Below are 27,372 nucleotides of genomic sequence, written 5' to 3' on the forward strand. Positions count from 1 at the left end.
AAACAATATTTATACAGAAAATTTTATAATAATAATTTTTAATTTCTAGAAGAGAATAAGGATTGTTAAAAAATTTTTCGATCACTCGGCGCTAATATACGTTTTGAAACAGTATCGGTGGCGGTGAAGCATTGCACAACGATCAATCGTATTGCATTATTGCTTGCATACCGATACGCAGTTGCTCGTTTTTCCGAGAAACAGACACGTTCGATGAATAGGGTACAAGGAAACCTTGTATTGCAATGCCCAAGCGTATCGCTGACATCATGAATATTAATAATCCGCTAACGGTACCTGTTTTTGCTATCATGGGCGGGATATATTCACGCATTATTGTCCATCTAAATCTTGATCGAATGGATTTGAAGACAAATTTTAATACTCTTGAATATTTTTTCTAAAATATCTCGAATGAGAATATGATTAATTATTTTAGAAGATCTTGATTGGTAGAAATTTTTCCCATTTTTTTCTATTCTCTCTGAAAATTAGAAAAGAATTTGCATGATCAAATTTACATTATATAATATATTTAACGTTACATAAGCATGTTTCTAACGTTATCCAAATTTTACAGTTTGTAATTTACTCAATGTGATAAAAATTTCAACCAAAATTTTTTATAGAATAGAATTTTGCCATTTAATTGTATTTAAATGTTAAGAATTTCGATGATTTATAAACATAGAACTCACTATTTTATTGAATATGAAATCTTACAATAGTTATAGAAATGTAACTAAATTAAATTATATAAATATAAAATGAACGAATAAAAAAATTATATATCAAGAATTTTCTCACAAGCCAGAAACTAATACTTTCACTGTTAATCAGTTAGAGAACGTAAGAGCAATTTATCCGAAGGCTGATGATATCCAACAGCATGTTGATGAAGGTCAAGATATAATGTAATCATTGGCAAGCTCGATAATTGTCCACACACATTGAAGATAAAAAAAAACGATTCGTGAAAGCATATACTTATATTATAAACTTACGACTACGAGGTCGATATCGTAAACATCGCGTTGCATAGCGGTTCCTCGAGATTTCTGAAAAGTGGCACACCATATGTTCGAATAGCATCTGGTGAACAGGATTTGAGAACCGTTTAAAGATGTAAATATCAAATTATATATGTAGCGACACGATTAAATTAATATTAAATTACAGAGAAGTAATTATGGTCAATAAGATATAATTGGAGAATTCTCTCTGTTATTATTAAATGTAATAACTTGTAAATCTTTTTTTTTTCTATTGTAATTACACGCATTTAAGAAAAAATAAGAAAATTACTAAAACTCGATGTCAACAAATCAAATTGATTAATAGATACTAATAATTAATAATATTTTAATATTGAAAAAAATAATTACAATGATGAAAGATCAAATTAATATAAATCTAAAAATATGTTTATATTTTTTAAAATATCATTAAATCATAAGTATAATTGCGTTAACAAATATAAAAATAGTCATTCAAATATAACTAATAATAACTTTTTTTTATAGAAATAATAGAAGAATAGAAAAGTAGAAAAATATGAGAGACAACGTTACGTTTGGATTAATCGAAATGGATTAAAACATCGATGATATCTCATTATCCGTTGAAATGTATTTAGATTATGGCCCCGTTGTTTTAATCTCGATAAATGCGAACTATGCAAATACATCGAAGCTTTCTCGGTTTCATCGCGAAATACTGAGTTGCGATACAGTAATTTATGTTAATTATACGGATAGGTTATATAATAGATGGTTGTTAATTAGACCGCGAACAAAGTGATTAAATCATGGTATTTCACATTAATAAGATGATGGATATAAGCTAATATTTAATGCTTATATTCGCGGATGAACAATGAATCTCACATAAATAATAGAGAACAGAGTCATAATACATATATCGATACTTAACGAATATTTTTATTAATCGTAATATTATTAATTACAATGAAATTATCTTGGATTTCTTACTGCGATCAATTCTTTTTTTCACACATTAATCTTAGTTAATAACACGATATTATTGTTATCAAAATTAATATTTATTGTTAATTCTTTGTAGATAAAATAGATCGATTATATATAAATCTAATAGTTTTACTGTTCTGAGTTTTTCAAAATGTTTCAAAAAATTCTAGACTATTCATCGATAGAATTTTCTCTAAAAGAAAAATTTTCAAATTTTTCGCATAATTAAGTTTCAAAATTTAATTTAAACTAAAGGATTTATTTATTTTATTTTTATTATAGATTTATGTTTACATAAAAAATTATTATTAGCTATCTAGTTATTATTAGCTATTTATTTACAAGTTTTGCCACGCCTGTATAATTAATCGATTACGAAGTATGTAATCTTGAATAAAATATGCAGTAGCTTCTTTTTCTAAAACGCATTAATATTTAATTACCTGCTTTTAATAAATGTATTGTATTAATGCACTATTAAATTTGCATCACTAAATTTGTGTGCAATACTTGCACATAAATATGATAAATTTAAATATACAATGACATAGCTAATTATTCATAATGAAATATCCGTTTAGAAAAATGAAGAAAAGAAATTATTTTGAGAATATATTTTCATATTTTATGATGTATAAAAGTATCGTAATGATTTTAATGATCTATCATCTTCTTTTAGTTATATTAGAAAGAAAAAGGAGGAAAAAAATACGTACGACCATATGACATTTCCCGATCTTGTGAAAAAGAAATTGTTGAAATATTGTTACTTTTTTTGAATATAATTATTATCAATTAAATATTATGAATTAATTTTATTATAATATTAAAATTATAATAATATTAAAATTAATGATAAATGATAAAAATATGATTCAAGATCAAAATATTTACAAACATTTCATCAAAGCAAAAATACATAACCTATAAATTTTACAAGCTATTAGTTGTGTAAATAAAATATATATATCCCATACATATTTATAAAAAATTTACAAGCTATTTAAGATTTATAAATAACTTGATAAATGATACACGAATCGTAATCTTTAGAAAAGATTGTTTAAATATTAAAAGAATATAAAGTGCAACCTACAAGAGAAAGTTAGAATCTGGCAAGCAAGTGCATATTTATACTGATGCCATAATGATTACCTGGGAATATAAATATGAATTCGTGGAAACAGACGATGTATATTTACAAATAATATCATATCCCATTGTTTTACATGGAAACTCTATCATTCCCATTAAAATGATACGCAAATGCAAAAATTTATGCAAAGTTCGAATTATATACTTCAAATTTAGTATTAAAACCACTATTCAACTTTTCACGTCGAACACTTTCTTTCATTCTTCAAATTTTAAACAAAGTCTATTAAATCCCAAACACTTGGATATCACTCCACAAAAATCACTAACCTCTCATCTTCATCCAACTCCCCATGCATTCCTTAAACATATTCAAAATTACCATATTACGCAACGTACAATACATCGCCGCGCGATATCCTAACCTATTACGATTCAACCCGAACTATGCACTATATCGAGAGGAAAATCGATTAGAAGAATATCCTCAAAGGTTCATCGTTTTACTTAGCGGGAAATCTGGCGCGGAACCGGAAACAGAAATCAACGTAGGAAAAAGAAAAAGACCGAAAGGCAGGAGCAACGTTCATAGAAAGGGAGTGGAAAGACTCGACACTCAACGAAGGAGATATCCTCGTGAGTCGGTGTGCCCCCGAGTCTGCGCGATACAGTTTATTTGAAGCCGAGTTGAGGGTGGGGGTAACGGTCGGTCGTTCGTTGGCGCGTCCTCGCGGATCGCGGTTTAACTTTAGTCGCACGATCTCGTCCGCTAGCGTCGGGCTGTTCTACGTCGAGTCTCGAAGCGTCTCGAATCGATCGATGGATCGATCGCGCTATCGCGTCCCTCCTCCTGCCGCCCGATCCTTCGAGAAGTCGACCGATCGTGTTCAGTCTATCGTTGATCGTTGATCGATTAGTTCTGATCGTTGCTCGGTTCGTGTGGCGAAACAGAGGATTGTCGTCGGTGATAGAGAGGATCCGGGTGAAAGTTTTTCATCAAAACATCGTTTCGTTCTCTTTCGTGCGTGGTCATGCTCGTAACGAGTTGTATGGTGCAGGTGAACCGCATGCGTGATAGGATCCGCGCATCCGTTCGATCCCGTGGCTCTTAAGAGGTTATACACACGCGTTTACGGGATTTTTGAGATTCTACCTATTGGGAAGGAGGCTGAGAGCGGTGAGAAAGGTGGGTGCAAAGATACAGGTGTTTCTTTTTCTTATTTGTTTTTTGTTTCTTTCCCTATCCCTCTTTTTTCCTTTTTTTCGTTCGATTTATTCGATGATTGTTTGACAAGGATTGGTGCATGAAGTGGCTACTGAAGTGTGTTATTGGAACGTTCGATGAAAACGAGATGGGATAGATGATATTTGGCATCCATCTCGATAAATCGAGGAAACAATCGATCGATGTGTTGTTTTGCAATTCATATCAAGGGATTGCGTTATTTTGCCGTGCTAGGCAATCTCGGACGAATTGATATTGGCTCAAAAGAGATATACTTGGTAAACATGAGCTACATAAAATGTTGACCGTGGGCAAATTGGTGTTATTCTTGTGGTCGTGAGAGCATTTATGCGAATGGCGGGAGTAAGGAAATCGAAGGAATCGAAGAAATTGTGTTGTGTAACTAGGTGAGAAAATTGTTCATGATCATTGGATAGAGTTTATAAAAAAATCGGTGTTATTTAGAAAAAATATGTTTTAGAAAAAACATTTGTGATACTTTCAGTTGAATGGAATCTTTATAATTGAAAGTAAAAGTCTTATGTGGTCTAATAATGAAGAGTGTAAGTCTAATAATGAATAGTGTAAATTATTCCAAATTTATTTAACTCTCTTTCACAAGAATTTATTAATTGATAATATTATTGATTTGACAGGTGACATGTTACAGAATTTTTCTACTACTTCATTTTAATTATATATAATTTATATATAAGAATTTCATCATATTTCTTCATTTTTTATATATATATAAAATATATATATACNATATATATATATACATTATACATATCGCTATAATGTATAAAATATATATCATTTAACGTAAATAAAAACAATTTGAAAAAAATGTATGAAAACTACAACTTTAATCAGTGCAAATGAGAAAGATTATCGAAGGCATTCGCATTATGACGAGAATACTCTTTAAAAAAGAAAAAAAAAATATACTTACTCCGGTTGGCAAAAGAAAAGTAAACAAGCTGCTCTATGTGTATATTTATACGGCGGCAAAAATGTTGCACGACGGCTTTTAACTTCTCAACCAGCCAGAACGAGTTAACTCGTCTTTTATGAGAAACGCTTGCGCAGCGAAGTTTGCACTTTTATAAGGATAACACTTTATCAAAGCCTGTTGACGAGTTTATTTGGAATTTTCTAGTGGTACGAGACGAGTTCGAGGCGATTTTTTGAAAAAACCAATATCGATAAATTAAAAAAAAATTTCGAATCGACTAATATTTTTTTTCGTTTTAATAATATTATGCAAATGAAGAATTGTTTACTGTTTAATCGTTGGCCTATTGGCTCCCTGAGAATGCTGTTCATATGAATCACTCCATCTTGCAAGACCAATGGATTGAAAATTAATAGTTTCTTACATATAATTGACTTTGTAGGCGATTTGTTCGTTTTACGAGTCGTAGATTATTTATTATCTGAAATTGAGAAGAGTATTTTTACTAATACTCATATTCACACACGTATGCATTGTGAAATAATATAGGAGTGCATGGATGAAATGAAAATTTATTCATTATGTTTAATAATTTTTTGCTACATATATATATATATCTTTTTACAAATTTCTTTTATTAAAAATTCTTACCTTTAAAGAAAAATAATAAAGAAAAATAATACAATATATTTTTATATAATTATTCATTTGAATGTAATTAAAGAAATTTCCTTTCAAGAAGTAGAATAGGTATTTTATATGAACTAGGTAGTTTATAATATAGATTTTTATCTATGTTAATCACATTCTAATAACTTGAATTTTAACACGGAAAAGATTCATCGCCATCATATCCAACTCGTAGTAAATTTTAAAATCCATTCCTTCCTATTTATACATTCTTAATGCTGGAACAACCAACATGTAAAACTGTTGTCGAATATTTTGGAAATTTCTAGGGAATTTCTAGAGTATCCTAGCGACTTCACATCTGTTTCTTAAACTCATACCAATTTATTTATTTTAATGTTTAAAATTTAAAATATTATTTAATAATTTACTTAAATTTGTTAAATTGTTTTTTTTCCTTTGAAAAAATTGTTATTAACAAAATATACCGCATATATATACAAGAAACGAAAAGCGGAGAAACGAAAAAACTGGTGGAGATATCGAGCAAACAGGCGGTGAATTGCGAAGGAAGGGACGGGTAAACGCGCTAAAAGGCCGCAATCACGCCGGTGGTTTCGTTCTCACGGAACTCCGTTGCACAATATCAAACGCATCGCGATCATAAATTCAGATGGTCCGTGTCTAAAAATAACCGTGCAAACGTACATTTTTCTCTCTTTCCCCCCTCTCCCCTCCTTTCTCTCTTCTCGGCAGGCGCGCGAGCAAGCTCGTTAATTACGAATCGCAAGAAAGTAAGACGATGCAGGCCGACTTTCCTGCCGCTCTTAATTAAAATCAGCTCGGGCGATACGCGCGTGGAATCGCACGCAGACGCGTGCACCGCGTCGAATTACGTCAGGAGGGACAAAGAGGAATATCCGCCACGCGAAAAGCATCGAGCGTTTCCAGGACGGCGTACGCCGTTAATGAATAAATTGCTAAATCTGGGACTTTCACTTGACTCGATCTATTATGCGCTTCGCGCGGAGAACCTATTTTCCATCGTCGACCTCGTTGATCGCTTATTTCGTAGCGGTATATCGTTAACTTTATCATTATATGTACGAGAGGATTCAGATTTTCATTCGATTATTTTAATCTTTATTGAATTTGAGGAGTTGAGTTTTAAGAAACAATTTCTAGGGAACTCTAGATTACAACGATTTATTTTTTGAGTTGTTATGGGGATTTATTAACATTTTTTTGTTAAGTTTTGAAAAAATTCCTAGAGAATTTATCCTAATTTCATTGAAAAATGTTTCAATTAGTTTGATGAAATCTTTGGAAAAGGAGGGAGAACTTTTCTAGGGAACCCTAGCATTTTCTTTCTAATTTCACTTGAAACAGTTGCTCGTGGTATATATTACCAACAAAAAAGAGGACACTATATCGTATATAATAAAATTTCCAACTTGAAATTAGCAAACCACAACCGTGACGCAATTTGTCAAAGGAAAGAAGTTACCGATCACGAAGCGAAGCATCGATCGTGAAAGTATTAATTACGGGTGTGTAATGAACGTCTTCCTATAATTAATTTGATTCGCGCTTCATGGCAATTTTAACCGGTGGCGCGGCTCGAGTCGACGATTACGCGTGTTACAGATGACAAACGCCGGCCGATTACACCGGTCCTACACCCGACACCAAAAAAGGAACACGTTCGAAAGTGAAATGGCGCGCTGTTCGAACGATCTCGCGAGAGAACGAAAGCGTTTCGAAAGTTCTGCCTGTCGAGGACGACAGCCTCCCCAGTTTCTTCGGAATCGAACAGAAATCGAGGGGTCGCTGTTGTTTTCATTTCTGGGCCATGCCATTTAGGGAAAATCGTAACACGTTCGAATTTCGTGAAATGTTAAAAATGGCGGACTCGATCTTACGAAAAAACTTTTTATAAAAAAGTAAATCTTTAAAATTAAAATTCGAGAGATGGAATGATGACATTTTTTTCGGGATAATGGATATTGAAAAATGTATCGGAATAATAAACGAATAAGTTTTGAATGTTTTAGGATAACAGATATTAAAAATGACGGATTCGATCATTCTAGAATTTGATTATTGAAATAAAATTTAAATATTTTTGAGAAATTCGAGCTACTGAAATTATTGATACAATGAACGACGTTACAAGTTGGATCTACGAGTTCGTGATATCGAACAAAGAGTCGCATAAATTGAATCGAACATCTTAAAACAAAAGATCGAGTGTATGCGGGAGCCAAAGCTGTTTTCCGTGATAGAATACAAAACGTTTGACCGAACACGGTTGGCATATTGAATACCTAAACGTGCAGATCAAACTTTGCGCATCGATTAACGCATTGAAAATTATACGATTCTATTTAAAGAAACATACGTGATCTTCGTACTTTTATTTATAAAACAAAAGAAAAAAAATTAATTATATCGGATTACCTCGAAACCATTTGATCACGAGGCAAATAATTTACGAGTAATTTATAAATTAAAATTGGATATCCCGTTAAAATAATAATAATCAATAATCGTACGATAATAATTTTATAAATAATAATATTAACAACACAGCCATTTAACAATGGTTCAAAAAAAATTCACTCCTGACTTGTGATCAAGAATTATAATCGCTCAATTAAAGATAAAAATCAGAAAATATCGTAGAAAAAGAGGTATGACATTTTTAAGTGACGCTAAACACAGAATTTAATCTCCTTCCTCCCCTCCCCCCATAAGATCTATCAACAGAGAAATCAACTTTTCTTTTCTTCGCTCATCGAACTTTTATCATCCGTTAATTGATCCAAATTAGGTTGAAATAATTACTTCGATCGGGCCAATTTAAATTCCAAGGTCTACCCTTTCGATCATTCTCCTCCATAACCGCAAAAACTCAAGTTTCTCCTAGGTGACTTGCACCTGTACCATTCTTCAGAGTTGCGCTCGCGCGTTCACAGCAACATCGCACTCGCATCGCATACGAATGACAGGAATTAATATTCCAGCTGTGTGTAAGATATGATGTACAGAGACCCCGGGCATTATCCATGGTTCCGGTCATGAATACGCATGAGCGAGCATTTTTTCCTTCTTTTTCCTCCCCCCCTCTCTTCCTTTTTCCATGAAAACCAAAGACAAACCTGCCACCAATCCTTTCGATCCCCTCGATTATTTTGCCTCCGAATCGGTGTAATCGTAATGGGGGTTTAATTACTTGGTGACAAGGAAGAATTGTCGATGGATCGAATCGTTTTTGATTAGTGTTTCATTTGATAGCGAAATATTTTTTTTTTTTTTTTTTTTGATAAATCAATTGCAATATTTTTGTGTATTTTTATTTGAAATGAATTTTATTTTTTTAAGGATAACTTATGATTCGTTCAAAAATAAAATAATCAGCACTTTTATCTAGCTAATGAAGATAATATTATGTAATTTTTAATTATTAAATATCATTTAAAACAGATTGTTTTATGGATAATTATCGATTCCAATTTTTACGAATATATCTTCAAATAATTTTGAAAATGAATTGTCTTTGAATCCCTTGATCCTCGGCCGATTAAAAACGCATCTTTCCATAACTTGTGCTCGCGTCAAGCCACCGGTAAAGTATATACGCGACGAGCATCAAATAACAAGTAACAAGAAGTATGGGGGGTTGATTTATAACAGTATGATTTAAACTGACACGGCAAATTATCGAGTCGTCAAACGCAAAAATCCCATTTGTTATGACCGAGTGCTAACTAGGCAATTTATACGTTTTTTTTTTTTTTTTTTTTTTTTTTTTTCACGATCCAAAGAAACCGCGAATTGTCATCAGGTTTTTGTCAACGTAACCTTGTAATTATGTTTAGCAAACAAGAGTTGCGGATAAATTGAGCTGTTAATGTTTACGAAAATTTTGTAAGAGGAATAGTAATATTATGTCATTTTTTTTATAATGTCGATAATATAATATATTAATAAAATTCTTCAAGATAATTTTGTTACCACAATATTATACACATTTGTAAACAATTTGAGTTCCTAGAAAACATTTCATTCCATGTTTTGATCATCTCGAGCTACAATGTTTGTGTATATAATAATCAATCATCCACGATGGAAGTTATTTCGATATTATTTCACAAACACGTGGGTGAAATATACTGTATGAAAAAAAAAAAAAAATTAAAATTGACGCCTTATCACTAATTATATATGAGATTAAGATATATTTATATTCGATATCATTCAGTCGAGAGAGGGAAATCATTATTAAATTCAATTTTTTGAAGAAGAAGATTGTTGGAGCATCAACTAGATCGAAAACCTAACCTAAAAATTTTTCCAGACACTTACATAAGAGAAAATTGAAAATTTCTTAATATAGATATATAATATAGAGAAGTTGTTTATATGAATTTGAGGTTAAGATTACAGAAAATTGGAAAATTTTAATAAGACGATTTTAAATCGAAAACTAATCTGAAATTTTCTTTTTCTTCCATTACTTATATATCAGTAAGAAATTGAAATTCTTAATATAGAAGAAAAGTTATTTATACAGGTACTTTTATACGAATTTGAGATTGAAACAATTTCCTTTAATTTTAGGTTAGTAGAGATTACAAACTGACTTATTTAGTCAAAAGCTCTCAACAAGGGCAATCATCTCATCCTATTACTCCATTTTCTAAAGACAGAAAAACTGCATCTAAAAATCTATTTCTAGAGACATCATCTGTCCAATGATCCAATTAAAAATCTCTCCTTTATCAATCCTTTATCCCAATCACTTAGAACTAATTCGTCGTTCTAATTTGTCTCGCGTCAAACAGTCATCCGCAAGAATTTATCCTTAACTGATTGCAACCCAACAGACTAGATTCCATTTATTTTTCACTCTTCTTGCTTTCTTTTCTCTCTCTTTCTCTCCACTCTCTCCACTGTCTCCTCGTCTGAAAGACAAACACCGGTGGCGACACAGCGGTACGCCACCAGAGATAATCATCGTCATAAATTCATCATCATCATCACCATCATCGTCAAGCCGGCCCTGAGAGCATAATCACTCGTTAGCCGAGGCACACTTCGCCGCGGGCGAATCACTGTCAAGGCTGCCACGCTTCGTGGAATAACGAATTCCATCTGGATGCTCTTCCACGCTTTTCTCCCTTCTTATCTCTGTTTTCCCATTGTTTGGATCGGAGCATCGATGTGTCGAAGCAAGTTAAAAAAAGTTTATCCACGCCACACGTACACGTTTCTCTCTATTTCTCTTTGCAGAAGACGACGAACGAAGAAACTCGCGGTGGAACTGCCGATTCGTTCGACCTGCACGCTCGCCGAATCTGGTGTCTATGAAATCGTGGATATCGCGGGACGATGTCGTCGAGTGGTGAATTTTCGACACTGTCGAGCGGCGAGGCGACCGGAACCGGAGACGACTCGTTGCCCAGCTCTCGAGAGGCGACCGCGGAAGCTGCGGGCTCGGGTGCCGGTTTCATGCCGCTGCGCGAGTTCCTCGACAGATTCTCGTTACCTAGGGTGGTGAGGGTGGAAGGTGCCGGTGGAAGACCGATATTGTTGTACAAACAACAGCAAAGATCGCTGAGAGTCACGGCTACGCTGCTGATGCATCGCTACCGGCATGACGTGAAGGTTGGACCCGAGATTGTGATTCCGGAGGGATATCCCGGTGAGTGGAATTTGCCTCTCTTTTGTAGTTTTTAAGAGGAAAGGATATGCACTGCGACGATAAACTTTTCAACTGGAAGATCAATAGTTGAATTTCAATAATGGAAATTTTGGAAAGAGATATTGAAAATTGAATCGAATTAACGATTCTGGAAACATCGGGTTTGTCACGTTTCTTATTTCCACCGCCAGGTGGCTCACCAATCCTCGTTTCTCGCGAGCAACTCTTACATCCAATCCATTATATACGAATGAAAAATTCTTATCGACAAATAGCATAAATACGTAACGAAACTCTCCATCTTTTTTTTTTTTTTTTTTTCTTTTTCCAACTTCATTTACATCGCCGCGTCCTGTTCAATTATCCCTATCTCGCATCCATCACACGATTAAAATACAATCGACGAGTGTGGAACTCGTTCAGAACCAGATTCCATTATTATCAGATACAAAACGATTTCGATAGAGAAATCTGCAAATAATAGACACGAGCGGGAGACGACGGCATTTCCAAACCCGTCCACCGAGCATTCGAAACTTTTCTCCTCCGCGGCCGATAAATCAAGTCAAGGAGAACCGTCGAAACGCGATGGAAAAAGCGCAAGGGGCCGATATCCGGCCAGAAAATTCATTAAACTGGTGCGGTGGCGCTTAATGGAACGGGAGATATCCCCGGCCAGCATAGAATCGGCTGTGTGCCGATATATCGATCACGTCGGCCGCGATGATCGATCGTGCGCGCGAGTCGCTATCGTGGAATTCGATCTGAGCGTGGATTAAAGCTGGCCGGCTTGCGCAAGATCGAGGCCAGGGAATGTGGCCGATTAATAAACGGCCCCTTTGATCGATGGAAACGTTTACATTCCCATCTCGCTCCTTTTTAACCAGTTTTACGATTATCCCTTCTTCAAAACGACCGCCCAACGGCTCGGGAACAGACGGTAGAAACGGGGATGCTGCTGTTTGATTTACGGATTTTATCCGGTATTGCGAATGTCTTAATTTATTCGACCACTATCCGAGAATTGTTTTATGGAACTCTGTCAAAAGTTGATAATAAAATCGATCCCAACGTGTTTTTTCCTTTTTGCGTTGTTCGAGATGGAGAATCAAATATAGTACGGTTATTGATACGATACGCAAAATGTCGTTGCACGTTTTATTAAAACCCCATACACCAAGGGTCAAAGATCGCTTGCAACATTCTCGAGATTTCCTGTGCACGACGATGCACAAGAAGCCGCATTTGTTTGCTTATTTACCTGCAGCCGAGTGTGTACATATGTAATCAGGTTGTAGTAGGCACGGTGGTGATTTAACCGAGGCCCAGAGAAAGAAAGTAACGGATGGTTTGTAGGTGGCGGTCCCAACAATGAGACCGAGCGTTCGAAGGAGCGTTCGATTTGTGCCGTGCTCGAGCCTGACCAAGCGTTTTTCCTAACGTCGTCGTTTTAGTTTCGTTTCACGTCGCTTCGCGAATTATCGATTTCGGATTATCGGTGTTGCGAATCAGCTTCGATGACGACCGACGTTTATTTATAAATTGTGAATTATTGGAAGAGTTTGTCAGATCTTATCTTATGATATCGTGATTGGAAATGACGGCCATGAATCGTAAAAATTACAACGTGGCTCGAGGAATCGGTTAAAAGGATCGAGCACACGACACATAAAATTCAATCACATTTAATCATGAAAATAAAAAGAAATATCATGGTTCGTTGATCGTGTTCGAGGATCGTTCGTACCCTTCACTCGATCGAGTCAAACGCGTGCGATGTTAAATTAAATCGTTATAATTTCATATCTGAATCACGAAAATAAAAAAAAAAATCAAAATAATAATTGATCGTGTTCGAGGATCGTTCGTACCCTTCACTCGATCGAGTCAAACGCGTGCGATATTAAATTAAATCGTTATAATTTCATATCTGAATCACGAAAATAAAAAAAAATATCAAAATAATAATTGATCGTGTTCGAGGATCGTTCGTACCCTTCACTCGATCGAGTCAAACGCGTGCCGATGTTAAATTAATAATTAAATCGTTATAATTTCATATCTGAGTATAATTCTGATCCGCCATAAAGCGTATCGTCTCGAATACCTCTCTCTCTTTGATTATTCAACGAAGAGGTCACGGTGGAGGTGGTCAGTGACATAAGGCCTCGTATTAGCATAACGGCTGACCGATACTTTTCCAACGAAAACGCGTGAATTACGTATGCACGGCTGGATACACGGCGTGGGTCGAAAATCACGGTTGATGCCGTGATTCCGCTGCAACAGTTTCGTTGGAAACGGTTGGAACGGCCGTCTCTCTTCCTGCCTCTGTCTCTCTCTTTCCAATACTCCCTCTCTCCTTATCGTCGCTCTTTAAATTCCCACTTAAAGACTTACCTTCGACGTCCCTCTCGATTTTCCATTTCTATTTAACATTTTATTGCATTTCTTCAGAAATTGAAATCGATGATACGATATTCGAAAATAATCCACTTGGTGTAATTGTGAATGATTCCTCGAAAAAGAAAAAGAAAGAAAGGAAAAAAAAAAAAAATTCAAACAAAAAAAAAAAAATTCAAACAATACAAGTTTTGACGACGAAAAAGAGTCGCAAATATTGAAAAAAAAAAGAAAAAATAAAGAAGATCATGAAACTCATTCTTCTTTCTCCCATTCCTCCTCCCCTCTGCTATCCTTATCAACTTTCCAAGTCGGGCGTTCTCCACCCACGCTTCCATCAGGAACTTATGCAAACTAGACGCGTAATGATCGCATCTCCGTTCACAATGGGTCGCTAACGAAGCCTCGACCGGTCTAATCTCGACACCGTGTTACAATCGTCGCCCCTTCTCGCCCCCTCGTCGCGTGCTCCGAATCTCTGCAACGGATTTGCTCCTCGAAAAGCCACTCTCGTCCTGCTCGTACGGGACGATCGATACACACTTTGAGGATTTAATTACGGAGCCCGTTGGACTCCGTGGAGAGGAGAATTTAATTACGAGCCTATCTAATTCCTAAGTCAAATAATTCTGGAGAAAAGGATAAGTCAAAAGATTTTCAACAATTCAATTCAATATCTTCTGGATTGGAAAACATCTGCTGTTGATTCGTAATCTCGAATTTTATTGTTGGGGAATCAGGGAAGGAATACAGGAATGATATTGAAAAATTTTGGGTTTGCTTTAAAAATTAAACGAGTAATAACAACAAATTGGCGATTGAAAGAATCTTAATACAAGGGAAGAGAGGAGAAGGTTGTCAAGATAGTGCTAAAAGATTCATAATATGGTGACTTTTAATAGGTTTCCTCTGTCGTTTTTTTTTTTTCTTTTCACGCGTTTTTATAGATATAGGTATAACGCAACACACGACTGGCAAATGGCAAATTAATGTCTATTAACTAATCGAAATAATACAGCGATTATTATGCTTCCCCCGTGTAATCGTATAAACGTTAAAAGAATGTAAATGTAGCTTTTAGAAGGGAAAAGAAAAAAAAAAAATTCCAAGCGTGAATTTTTAGCATTTATAATGACGATCGTGTCGTTACTCTGATCTGACGCGTAAGAAAAATTAAAACAAGCGTACGACGAGAAACTGATTGAAAAACAGTACATTTACATAATCATTTAAAATATAACCGCCGATAAATTTCCGACTGTTAAACTCACAGAGAAGGAATGCGTTTTAAGTAAAAAGGATTTAATTATTGGGACACGCTCATTTCGTATAAAGTATTATTTATGACTATCTAAATTTTATGTTAACATCGAGATATAATGTAATTCTGCCAATATTACCTTCTATAATCAAAGAAAATGATGCCTATTTATTACTTTTGTACTTTTTGTTCATTTCACATTACAGAATCTCCTTTTTCTATTGATTTTTTTTTCAGAATGACGACTTTAAAAACTTTTCTAAACCATGATTTATATATTGTATCCAATTCACTTTATTATTTCATTTATTTATTTATTTATTTTCAAACTGACAACACTCTTTAAATCATACCCCATATGTATATTATATTTAATCTTGACAATTCAACACTTTAACAGTTTCCTCCGAACCATAACCTACACTATCTTCTATTATTTATATCATATCCAATATCCAATCTAAACCTTCAACTTCATCGTCCAAAGAATTCATCATTTTATAGTCTCTTCAAACCTCTCTCAAATCCAATACCCCCACTTCAACAGCAACGCCAATTCAACGCTCTCTGAAACCTCTCCAAACCACGACCTACCTAATCTGGCCCAAAGTTCAACACCCCGGACAAGGAATTCCACACGGGCACGATACCTGGAAGGATCGAGGCATCCTTCGTTCCTCGAGAGAACGCAACCCCCGGAGGGCAGAATTCGATTCCAAAGAGTCAACCAGGTGTAGACCATCCGCAGCTGGAATAAACATATTTCCAGTCGATCGTCGGCCGTGCATCGGCCCATAAATAAAACAAGAAATTCCACGACCATTGGTCCGCCATAAATCCCCCGTCCACGGCTCGTTCCCGATGGCTCGGAGGAACCACCTTTCGTGCCTCCTACCCTGGTCGTAAAACGATGCCAGGCTTGCCCTTCCCTCGCGGGGAATACCCTTGACGCGCTGCGGGCACAGAGGCAGAGGCAGAGGCCGATTCTCGACTTTCGATTTCGCGGCTCCCTCGCGTTTTCCGAGGGATTTATGCAAATCCAGGGGCGGCCGAGAACGTGGCCGCCTGCGAAATCCCCGCGCGCAATACTACGCGTTCCTGGTTGTAAATCAACCGGGGTTATGGGGAAGGGAATCGGGCGCTGTGGCACCCACTTCCGCCCGACAACAATCCAGGGAGTTTAAACCTCTCACAGAGTTTTAGCCTCAGGATCTGTTTTATCGAAGTTGAGAGGACTTTTGAAAGAAGGTTTTTCAACGGTCGGATGGGAGGATTTGACGTTCAATTTGACGAGTTGTCGAAGAAGGTATCGAAGTTCAAAATTGGTTAATCTTTAATTTCAGGGTGTTTGAATTGAATTTTTAATTCGAAGAAATAGAGAATAGTCGAAGGAGCTATTTTTGCATTTTGGAGAGGTGATTACTGGGGTATTGGAAAGTTTGACTAACTAATCTTTTTTGAATAATTTGGAAGTGTTTTCTATTAAGATTTATGAGAGAAGAATTTAAAAATTGTCTCTCTCTCTCTGCCTACGCCTACACACGCCAGAACTCCTTCGTTTCACAGAGGAAGATACGACTCTTTTTCTCGTCACGAGGCGAGATTACAACGTCGTTCGCTCGATTGAAAAGCGATTCTCTCGATCGGCAAAGCACTCCCACGGTGTCTCGCGAAGTCACGAGCGCGCTTTCACGCGATATCTGTACAACAGGTCCTATAAAGATAAGCCTTTCTTCCTTCCATCTCTCTCTCTCTCTCTCTCGTCCATCTCTCCACGCTCATAAACTTCGTCCTGGCCGCACCTGATAGACACGCTCCACTCCGAATGATAACGTTTCACGCGAAACAAAGAGGGAAAAAGCGAATAAATCTATGGATAAAGATCTCTTTTAGCTAGGATAAGTCGATTCAATCGTGTATTCGCGTCAAAAAGTGAACAAATATATCGTTATATCGGGTAATAGCAGTTAATGGTCACGTGGCGCTAGTAGTAAGATCTTAATAAACTTAACGCGATCCAAATTTTCCAAATTTCTGCCCCCTTAAATTATGATATCCTAATTGTTCAACGCGAAAATTAAATAAACAGATTATAATTTTACAAACCAGTCTCAAAAAAGTCGATTTAAGCGTGTATTCGCGTCAAAAAGTGAACAAATATATCCTTATATCGGGTCATAGTTAATGGTCACATGGCGCTAGTATCGCGTCTCGTAGTAAGATCTTAATAAACTTAACGCGATTCAAATTTTCCAAATTTCTGCCCCCTTAAATTATAATATCCGAATTGTTCAACGCGAAAATTAAATAAACAGATTATAATTTTACAAAAAAGTGAATAAATATAATTAATATTCATATCGCAAGATGTTCTTAATGTGATCTAACGAGCCAAATTTTGCAAATATTGTTTAACTGCGACTTGGAAAGAAAGAAAAAAAGACAAACTTCGTCTCGAATTATCCAATTATCGCCCTTTTTTCCGTCGCTTTAATTCAATCTCCTCACATTGTACCCTGGATCATCACAGTGGTTCGCTTCTACCCAGAGATTCCACAGACGGAACGAAAAAATAAGGAAGAAGATTTTTCAACCGACGGGCATTCATCCTTAACCGGAATACGAAAGATTACAGTGCTTTCCGTTTCCAGCGCACGTGTGCATTTCGAGTTTTCTAAATCAGACGTTGTTGCTCCTCTCAACGGCCAGAAATCGTGGAGGAGAGTAGCAATCTGGAAGGGTTATAGGGAAGAGGCCCTGCTTCTCTTTCACAGAAACGCGTACGAGATCGTTCCAATTTCCTAGAGAACTCCTCCCTCCTCCCCCTAGCAGGGCTGTTGTGAATACTGTGATATTAAATCGAGGGAATCGCCTCGTTCCCTCTCTCGCTTAATCGCTCGGGGAAAGCTGGTGAATTCATCCCGGCCAACGAGCACGTAGATTTATTACGGGATGGGGAATGCCTGTTATCGCTATTCTGTTATCATCGTTCCATGGAAATACGTTTTAAACGAGGCTTAGAGAGATATATACCAAGAGGTTTTCTAACATTTCTACCTAGGTAAATTCTTGGGAATCGTTGGCCATATCGTGAAGGGGGGAGGTAAATAGGTAAATAAGTTTCGTGGAAATGGATGGCTGTTGCGTGTAAGAGAACGTAAAATACTTTTTCTTATATAAACAATATCAACGCGCGATTAAATATATAAATTTGATATTCGAGGATATTCTTCCTTCTTCAATTTTGATTCTACGAATCATCGTCGACTATTCTTGAAGGATTATTAAAAGAAAAAGACTAGTTAATAAAATAAGTATCCCCCGTTTCCCCCAGGTAATGAGATAATTTCTCAAATAATCGGTCCAGCTTGAAAATGGCCACGTTTTCCACGTTCGAGATCGCGTGTTTCCCTCGAAAGTGGTTTTCCTGGAAAGAGAAACTATCGCGGAATGTCGCGTGAAGGGGGAGATAGGATCCATTTTGAGGAAAGTGGAGGAGGCTTTCCACGAAGGGGAGGAGGAAGTTGTTTCCGGCTTTCGAGCCAAAATAAATAAAAAGGAATTTTATTACACCCGTATCTTCTATCTAATTATAAGGATATGTATTATATTATAATAATAGGAAAGCTTTCTTAAGAAAAGGAAGAAACGATCGAGAAAACAACAACAACAACAATATCCGTTTTCGCGTTCAACTATTTTCGTAGGCTATTCACGGATCCGACGTAATAACAATAAGGATCGTGGTGAAAAATGATGAGTTCCTTGGATTGAAAAGAAGCTTTTGTGCGTTGTTTCAAGGTTGTCGAAGCGGTGAAAGAAACAAAACGTGCCGTTGACGGGGTTTTCTATTCCACGGTGTCCTGTAATTAGTACTCGTGCCCGATGTCCACGAAGAAAAGAACCATTCAGAGATGTATTATGCTTTGCATAAGCATGAATTTTAATCAGACGGAATATATTTCGGAACGGCTTCGTCTCGAAAGTAATTTTTCATCGATTGTAATTTTGCTCACCGGTATTTCGTTCAATAATAAGATATCGATCATTTCTTTGAATCCAAGAACGAGATTTCTTAAAAATTTATCATTTTTATCCGCTGAAAATACGATTAAAATAACGAAATTAAAATCTCTCAAGATGATATTATTTTATCGTCGAATTGGAATACGTATAGTTCGATAATTCGTTCTAGGGATCCCTAGAAATTTCGTAATATCTCGCAGCACTCGTGTCAACGGATTCTACGTAGAAATAAAAATCGGAATCGAATTAAAATCGAAGGGAAGGAAATTGAAATTGAAATTGAAAGCTTGAAAGGGGAGGACGAAAATAAAACAGAACGATTATTTTATGGAAACTCCCGTGTCTCTGCCTTCGAGCCTGTATCCTGTAATTAACTCGTGATCGATGCTTCCCCCGTGTGTACGCCGAGTGAAGGCCCGTCTACGTTGCCCCATTTGCATAAGTATGAATTTTAATCTTTAAAGGTTAGCATTTAAATGGGGGGGGGGAGGGAGAGACGGCGTCGTAATATTACGAAGAACGAAAAACGTCTCCTCGGGAGGAGACGCAAAATGCAACGATATTAGGATCATTTTCTCGGACGCGAATTATCCCTCTTAATTATCGATCTTCTTCTTCTTCTTCTTCTTCTTCTTCTTCTTCTGCTTCGAAAGAACGCGTGTCTTTCTTCCTTGCGCCTTGTTCTCTCGTATCTTCGTGCAACGTTCGAACTTATCGCGTATGGGTGCAGAGTGGGGAAGGAAAAAATAAAAAAAAAAAAAAAAATGGCATTGAGAATATGAAAGGATCTCGCGGCTTGAGAGCGTGTGATGAAGGAACATAGGGAGGGAGGGAGGAAGGGTAAATTAATAAAGGCGATTTTTCTTCCTACGAACGTAACCTTGAGCGAGATGGTAAAGGATGCGCGTTCATCAACTCGTCCTTTTCTTGCTTTCGTGATATATTAACCCGCTGCTCTTGTTTAATATGTAAAATCGAAGTATGCGAAGAGGATTGAAAATATATTTTTTTTAAAAGTATTGAAGAGTTCGAGAAAATAATTCGTGCATTATTCAAATATTCAAATTAACCTCGATTCTTTATTGAATCCTTTATTATTATTAAAAAAAATACTCGTCAATTTTATAAATACTTTTAAAATACTCACAACTTTTTCTCTCGACGATCCAACACCTAATTATCATCACGAATCTCGATCTCGATTTCCACGATCGTTTCCAAATTCCATCGATCGCCAAGGCAACCATCCCCTCCCCTCCCCTCCCCTCTCCCTCCTTAGAATCCTCGAAAGTCATAGTAGAACGGGCAACAAAGATGCCTGGACGCCTCCAAGGTGAGACTAACGAGTGATAAACAACGATAAATTCCTCCCACGTGTAAATCCCTTCCTCCTTCCATCCACCATTTTGCCGTGGTGGCTCACCAAGGGGGTAATTTCAATGATACCCCGGCTGCACCGGCTGCTAGGCGTAAAACGTGGCCGTGCGAAGCTTGATGCATAAATACCTATAAATATGACACGCCGGGGCCCGCGGTAACGTTGCATATTAAATTACATTCTTAAGCAGCCAGCTCGCACCGGAGGAGCCCGCGCATCAAGTCAGCGCGGGTCTGATTAAACGCAACCGTGATGTCATGCCAACGATCCTTGCTAGCGTGGAAGAGGGACTCGTGGATTTCCAAGCGCCGTGAATCCTGATCCATGATGAATCGGTGGAAAAAATCATTTTACCTCTTCCTTCTCTCTTTTTTTTGTTATACAACTTAAAAAGGGTATTTTAGAAAATAGGGCAACACAGGGTTAAATATTTAGAATCTCAAAGAGACGTTTAAATTAAATATATAATCTGCTGTTTATCCTTCAAAGTTTCGAGTCACTTGATCGTTTCTTTTCTAAAAGAATGCATGTTCATAAGAGATATTGCAGTCTTCTTTTTTCATCATCGTTCATTACTTGTTGATGATTGAAATACGTGGGATATTATCTTATATTTTCATGTTTAAAAACAAAGATTTTGGATATACTCATGTTTCATGTAGGTACTTTCAATTGCAAACGGATATTGAAAAGAAAAAAAAATTAAATAAGTAATAATTTTTTTAGTAATTACAAAATATTTTCTAACTATATTGTTTTTGTGGAAAAATTATCTGGAGATTGAACGCAAAAGAGATTATAAAATTATAAAAAAAAATTTGAAATGTGTAGCTTAAAGAAGGGGAGGATTATTAGGGGAGAAGGTTGGGCAACACTGGCACAGAGGGTAGCGAAATGGAAAGTGAAAGGACGTTTCTTGAGTAGTCCGCCTCGTCGTTCCTTGTTCCAAGGATGTATGCCCACCACCACCACCACCGGAGGCTGGTGATGCTAATTATTCTAGTTCATGCGAGCAATTTGTCCAGCCTATATTTAATAGGCCTGGGGCCCCTCGGGGCCCACGGGTATTTACATCTGCAGCGAATACCTCTCGGCCATAATGTGGGACGTAGGAAATTAGCTTGGGCCGAGACGTATTCTGATTTTAATTTCAGAAGATTTGTAGAATTTGAAAAATGAGATTTTTTTTTTTTTTTTTTTTGGTCACCTTGTATATACGATTGGTTATAATAATATATTCAAACTTATCTCTAAAGGACTAAAGGAATAAAGCTAATCTGAAAAATCGAATGTTTTTCTCCAAGAAAATGTTACGTCTTTTTTTTTTTTATGTCAAATCTATTAATATTTGCACGAATGATTAAAATCTGAAGAAAATTAAAATTAAATTCGTTAATAAAATTCAATTATAAATCGCGCGTAACGTTTTCGTTTTCTCTAACGAATATTAATAAATTCATACGAAATTTCAATTTCCAATCCGAAACCGGTTTCTTGGGATTAAAAAAAAAAAAAGGGGAAAAAAATTCTGCTATCATTTTTATCAATCAGCGTGGCACGATTATCGTAAGCTACGTTTCGGACGCTTTGAAACTCGAAAACACGCGATTCACAATAAATATTAGTTGCTGTCAGTTATGGAGGGGCCGTTTATTTTATCAGGTAATTCACGGCGAGTAAGTATTTTAATTGATATCCATGAGAATAATAAGCTCGAAAATGCGTTCTCGTGCAAAACGTGTTTCAAGAGGTGGAATATAACAGGGTATCGATTATCCTAAATAATGGATGGGGCGAGATTTTTCTTTTTTTCTTTTTTTCTTTTTTTTTTTCGAAGGTTGTTGATACAACTGAGATTATAACGTACAATGTAAAAAAAATCTCGAGGTGGAAATTATTCGGATGGCAATTATATATTTATTACAAAAAGGGGTTTAAAGTGAGTAATTTAATAATTTATCGCATGAAATATATTTAAACGTCTCTATATACCTGTTGTGTAGTAATAACAAGTAAGATATTACTTTTTAAAAAGAAAAAAATTTACGATTTGCACGCGCCTTCTTGCATAAAAATCATCAAAATTTTTCTCATGTTGCTAATAAGTAACAAATTTCGTAATAAAACTAATTGCAATTCTAATATCTTAAATTGCAAAATCGTTGTAAAATGTCATAAGATTATCAATAAATTCTCCCTACGTATACCGTATACAAGCTGTACAAGTTTATAATAAAACATAAATTAAATTAAAAAATCTATATATTACCGAATGAAATTTACAAATCAACTTACCTTAATGCCAATTAAATCCTCTCTCGCATACCGATCAACAACAGTTATCAATAATGCCACGTAAAAAAAATTCTCCCGCAATTGATATTTCCCTGAAATGAAAACTCGCGCCCGACAGATGGCGCCACCTCCTCGATCTCCACTTCCAACTACCAACTACTCGCGTCCCTCCTTCGTTCTTATTTCAAATAATTCGCTTCGCTATAAATTAATTAATCCGATAATTAAAATTTAAAGAAAAAAAAGTTACCTCGCTCTTTTAAAAGTAGAATGGAAATATTCTACTCGAAAAGCTGGAACATTGGAAGCGGCGGCAAGCTTCCGTTCACGGCCGCCCTTTATCGATACACACCCGTAAGTGTGTATCGAAACGTGGTATTACGCTGCCTCGCTTCCGGCGGAACGTTTAACTCCGGTCCATCCGAGCGGCCATAGAAAATGCGGAAAATTGTGATCGGTCCGGACAATTGGGGACGTGTCGTTTTATAAATAACCCTGTTACGCGGTAATAACAAATTGCAACAACTTTGAGCCTCGGATTGAGCCGATCGAGACTCGAACACTGTCATTACCTTGATTGTCCTCCCCCTTATTATTATTATTATTATTATTATTATTATTATTATTATTGTTATTATTATTATTATTATTGTTATTATTGTTATTATTATTATTAAGAATACGTTATAGCGGAATTTTTTCTTTCCCCTCCTCCCCTTTTGCGTTCCCTGCTCGACAAAAAGTTTGAACGGATAAAATTTGGAAATATCATCACGGTGGGATTGAATAATAATTTTTAAACGAAATTAATATATTTGACGAGATGGTTGGATGGGGGAATAATTTATGTGCGCGAGAGCACGCGTGGCAACACAAGTGGCAATGCGCGAATACAGAAGAAATCCCCCCACGTTGCATTAGCATGACCACTCCCTTTTCTGGGACAAAGAAAAGGCGTGACATCGAATATCGAGCAACGAGGATCGATTTGATCGCTCTATTAATTTTCGAATATCTCTCGATAACGCGGATAATAAATCGATGGCGAAAAATTGCGTTGGATTACGATCGATTTTTTTATATCAAAAGTATCGAATCCAAACACGAGTTAAGAACGAACGCCTATATATTTATATTTACAAACGAGACAATACGAGTCGACGAGTCGTCGAGAAATTGGATTGTTATGGTTATAAATGGAAATATAACCGGTTTAAAATGCGATATAATAATTTTGTAATTATAATAATATCGTACAATTTTTATACTGATTAAATTAAAAAAAATATTCGTTTGATTTATACAAAATTATTAAAACGTATTCAAATCGATATAAATTTTCGTCTAAAAATTATATGAAAAATAAAAAAAAGAAATCGAGCGTTGGAAGAGGGGGGGCAGGGGATGAATGAGATAATAAATGATAAAAATTTAATTCGTAAGCAAGGTCGAAGCCATCCTCTCGGTATCGAGTCCCACAGTTTTGTTTAAAACGTGAGTTAACTCGTTGAAATCTCCTCTCCACTCCTCGTTCCAAAAGGAGAAACGGAAAATAATCTGGTCAAAGGATCGTGTGCATACATGTATATGTGCATACGCATTGGAGGAGAGCGAGCTTAACATTACACACGGTGAACGATAAGGGAGGGTTCGCAATAAAGAAATGATACGAACGCTTGACACGTTCGAAGGGATACATTGAATGGATAGATAGAGGTGGGATTATCGTGCCTCGAGGTGTGACCGTAACTCACGATTGATGATCAAAGATCTCTCTGTCGGGAATAAAAAAAAAAAAAAAAAGCTGTTCATCGAGGCNAAAAAAAAAAAAAAGAAAAAGCTGTTCATCGAGGCTATTAAGAGGCGGAGGAATGATAACTTCATATTATCGCCTATACTCGGTATGGAGTATGGATCAACCTTTTCACGAGAATAGCATTCAACCAGACGATGGTTGTATGATGCTATTATTAAAATGGTTTAAAACCTGCTAAGTGAAAAGCTCAAATGAATATATGAAAATTCACTCGATATCAAATATCGAATATCAAAGTCTTGAAATCAATATTAAATTGTGTGATATTAAATTGAAAGAAGATTGATAAATTATTCGCATATTTCAATATATATATATTTAAAATTAATTAATTGTATCTCTAACAATTTTTACACATTTTTAATAAATATCCCCAAAATTAATATTACTTAGAATTCTACTTACAATTCAATAGTTATCTCTATCAAAGTACAAACATCATTTAAGATTCTATCTCTAACAGCTCACACACTTGAATGTAAATTGCAAATCTCCAAAAATATCGTTATCATTATTCGATTCTATATATGCTGGTATAAAAGTATCGAATCCAAAGTGTAGCTTCATTCAGTACACATCTGCAAAGATAAAACGTCATCATCTAAGTTTCCACAATCCACACCTTCCATATTTCTTCATTCGATAGAACCACTCTATATATGGTGATATAAAGTATCGAATCCAAAGTGTATGTATCTGTATGTAAGTGTATGTAACTTCGTCGATACATAATTCAGTGCACATCTGCAAAAATAAAATATTATCATCTAAGTTTTTACAATCCACAATTCTACCTTCCAAATTCTCCTATTCAATTGTGCCACCCTATATATGATGGTACAGAAATGTTGAATCTAAAATATAACTTCATTCAGTAGATATCTCCAAAGATAAAACTATCTAAATCATCATCCAGGTCTTCACAATTCACCTCCAACACCTTCCAAATTCTTCCATTCGAGCCACCCTATATATGATGGTACAAAAGTATCGAATCCAAAGCGTAACTTCGTTCAGTAGACATCTCCAAAGACTAAAACTATCTACATCATCATCCACAATTCACATCCTTCGCTCCAACACCTCCAAAATTCTTCCATTCGAGTCACCCTATATATGGTGGTACAAAAGTATCGAATCCAAAGCGTAGCTTCGTTTAGTAGACATCTCCAAAGATAAAACTATCTACATCATCATCCAGGTCTCCACATATCACATCCTTCGCTCCAACACCTCCCAAATTCTTTCATTTGACCCTGTATATATGGTGGTACAAAAGTATCGAATCCAAAGTGTAGCTTCGTTCAATAGACATCTTCAAAGACTAAAACTACCTACGTTATCGTCCACAATTCACATTCTTCGCTCCAACACCTCCCAAATTCTTTCATTTGTGCCACTGTATATATGGTGGTACAAAAGTATCGAATCCAAAGTGTAGCTTCGTTCAATAGACATCTCCAAAGATAAAACTATCTATATCATCATCCAGGTCTCCACATATCACATCCTTCGGTCCAACACCTCCCAAATTCTTCCATTTGAGCCTGTATATATGGTGGTACAAAAGTATCGAATCCAAAGTGTAGCTTCGTTCAATAGACATCTCCAAAGACTAAAACTACCTACGTTATCGTCCACAATTCACATTCTTCGCTCCAACACCTCCCAAATTCTTTCATTTGTGCCACTGTATATATGGTGATACAAAAATATCGAGTTCAAAGTATAGTTTCGTTCAATAGACATCTCCAAAGACTAAAACTACGTACGTCATCATCCACAATTCACATCCTTCGCTCCAACACCTCCCAAATTCTTCCATTCGAGCCACTGTATATATGGTGGTACAAAAGTATCGAATCCAAAGCGTAGCTTCGTTCAGTAGACATCTCCAAAGACTAAAACTATCTACATCATGATCCACAATTCACATCCTTCGCTCCAACATCTCCCAAATTCTCCCATTCGATCGAGCCACCCTGTACATGGTGGTATAAGGGTTGTTGAACCCAAAGTGTAGCCTCGTCAACGGCGCGACGTTGAGTGGCCGTAAGGAACTTCGAAGCGCCTCGTTTCACCAGTCATAATTTTCAGGATTCCCGATGCAATGCTATAAAACAAAAGGGTCCGGTCTAGCCAAGCCGCTTCTAAAGCCAACCTCTAAAGATATCGTCGAACGGTGACGCCGTGAGAAACGACATCCTCCCTTTTTCTTCCTCTCTTTGTTCCTTGCCCGCACGTAGGTGTCTTATCATTCCCTAGAAACATTCCACGTGCACGAGTTCAATTTCCAATGGTAGGAATCTTCCATCCGTGGAATCGAAAGCAGTTAGGAAGGAAGGGGGGGGGAGGGGGGAAGGCGTAAGGGAGGGACGTAAACGTCGAACGTCTCAACGTTCTTTCGAAATTATTCTAAACGTCCGGTATGGAAATGAGATTAGGCATGGCCGTAGGTTTGGTCAGAATATACATTGTTATCGCGGTAAATTCATAAGGTGGATATATTTTGAATGGAAAATGGACGTGCTCCTTCGCGAAAGGGAAGGAATTGTTGTTTTATTCCTTCTCCAAGCGCAGAGTTTTACTC

General features: G+C 36.2%; 1 protein-coding gene, 1 long non-coding RNA gene and 1 pseudogene across 3 annotated transcripts in view; 1 reads left to right on the top strand and 2 right to left on the bottom strand.

Annotated features, from left to right (window-relative positions):
• The window catches only part of LOC122718575, an 89,727-nt pseudogene that overhangs the window by 24,387 nt on the left and 37,968 nt on the right, over positions 1-27,372 (bottom strand).
• On the bottom strand, positions 22-3,655 carry LOC122718580. Its single transcript, XR_006347420.1, has 2 exons — positions 3,144-3,655; positions 22-484 (listed from the first exon to the last, which is right to left on the bottom strand). It is a non-coding gene; the product is annotated as an uncharacterized LOC122718580 (long non-coding RNA).
• Positions 3,867-27,372, top strand: part of LOC122718574 — a 44,473-nt gene continuing 20,967 nt past the window's right edge. For both annotated transcript variants that reach the window (XM_043943713.1, XM_043943714.1), the window contains exons 1-2: positions 3,867-4,269; positions 11,192-11,603. In XM_043943713.1, coding sequence (XP_043799648.1) covers positions 11,291-11,603 — 313 coding nt within the window. In that variant the 5' untranslated portion in view covers positions 3,867-4,269; positions 11,192-11,290. The remainder of the gene's footprint in view (positions 4,270-11,191; positions 11,604-27,372) is intronic.

Source organism: Apis laboriosa, unplaced genomic scaffold (assembly GCF_014066325.1).
Source record: "Apis laboriosa isolate Shangri-la unplaced genomic scaffold, ASM1406632v1 scaffold64_cov150, whole genome shotgun sequence".
Lineage (NCBI taxonomy): Eukaryota > Metazoa > Arthropoda > Insecta > Hymenoptera > Apidae > Apis > Apis laboriosa.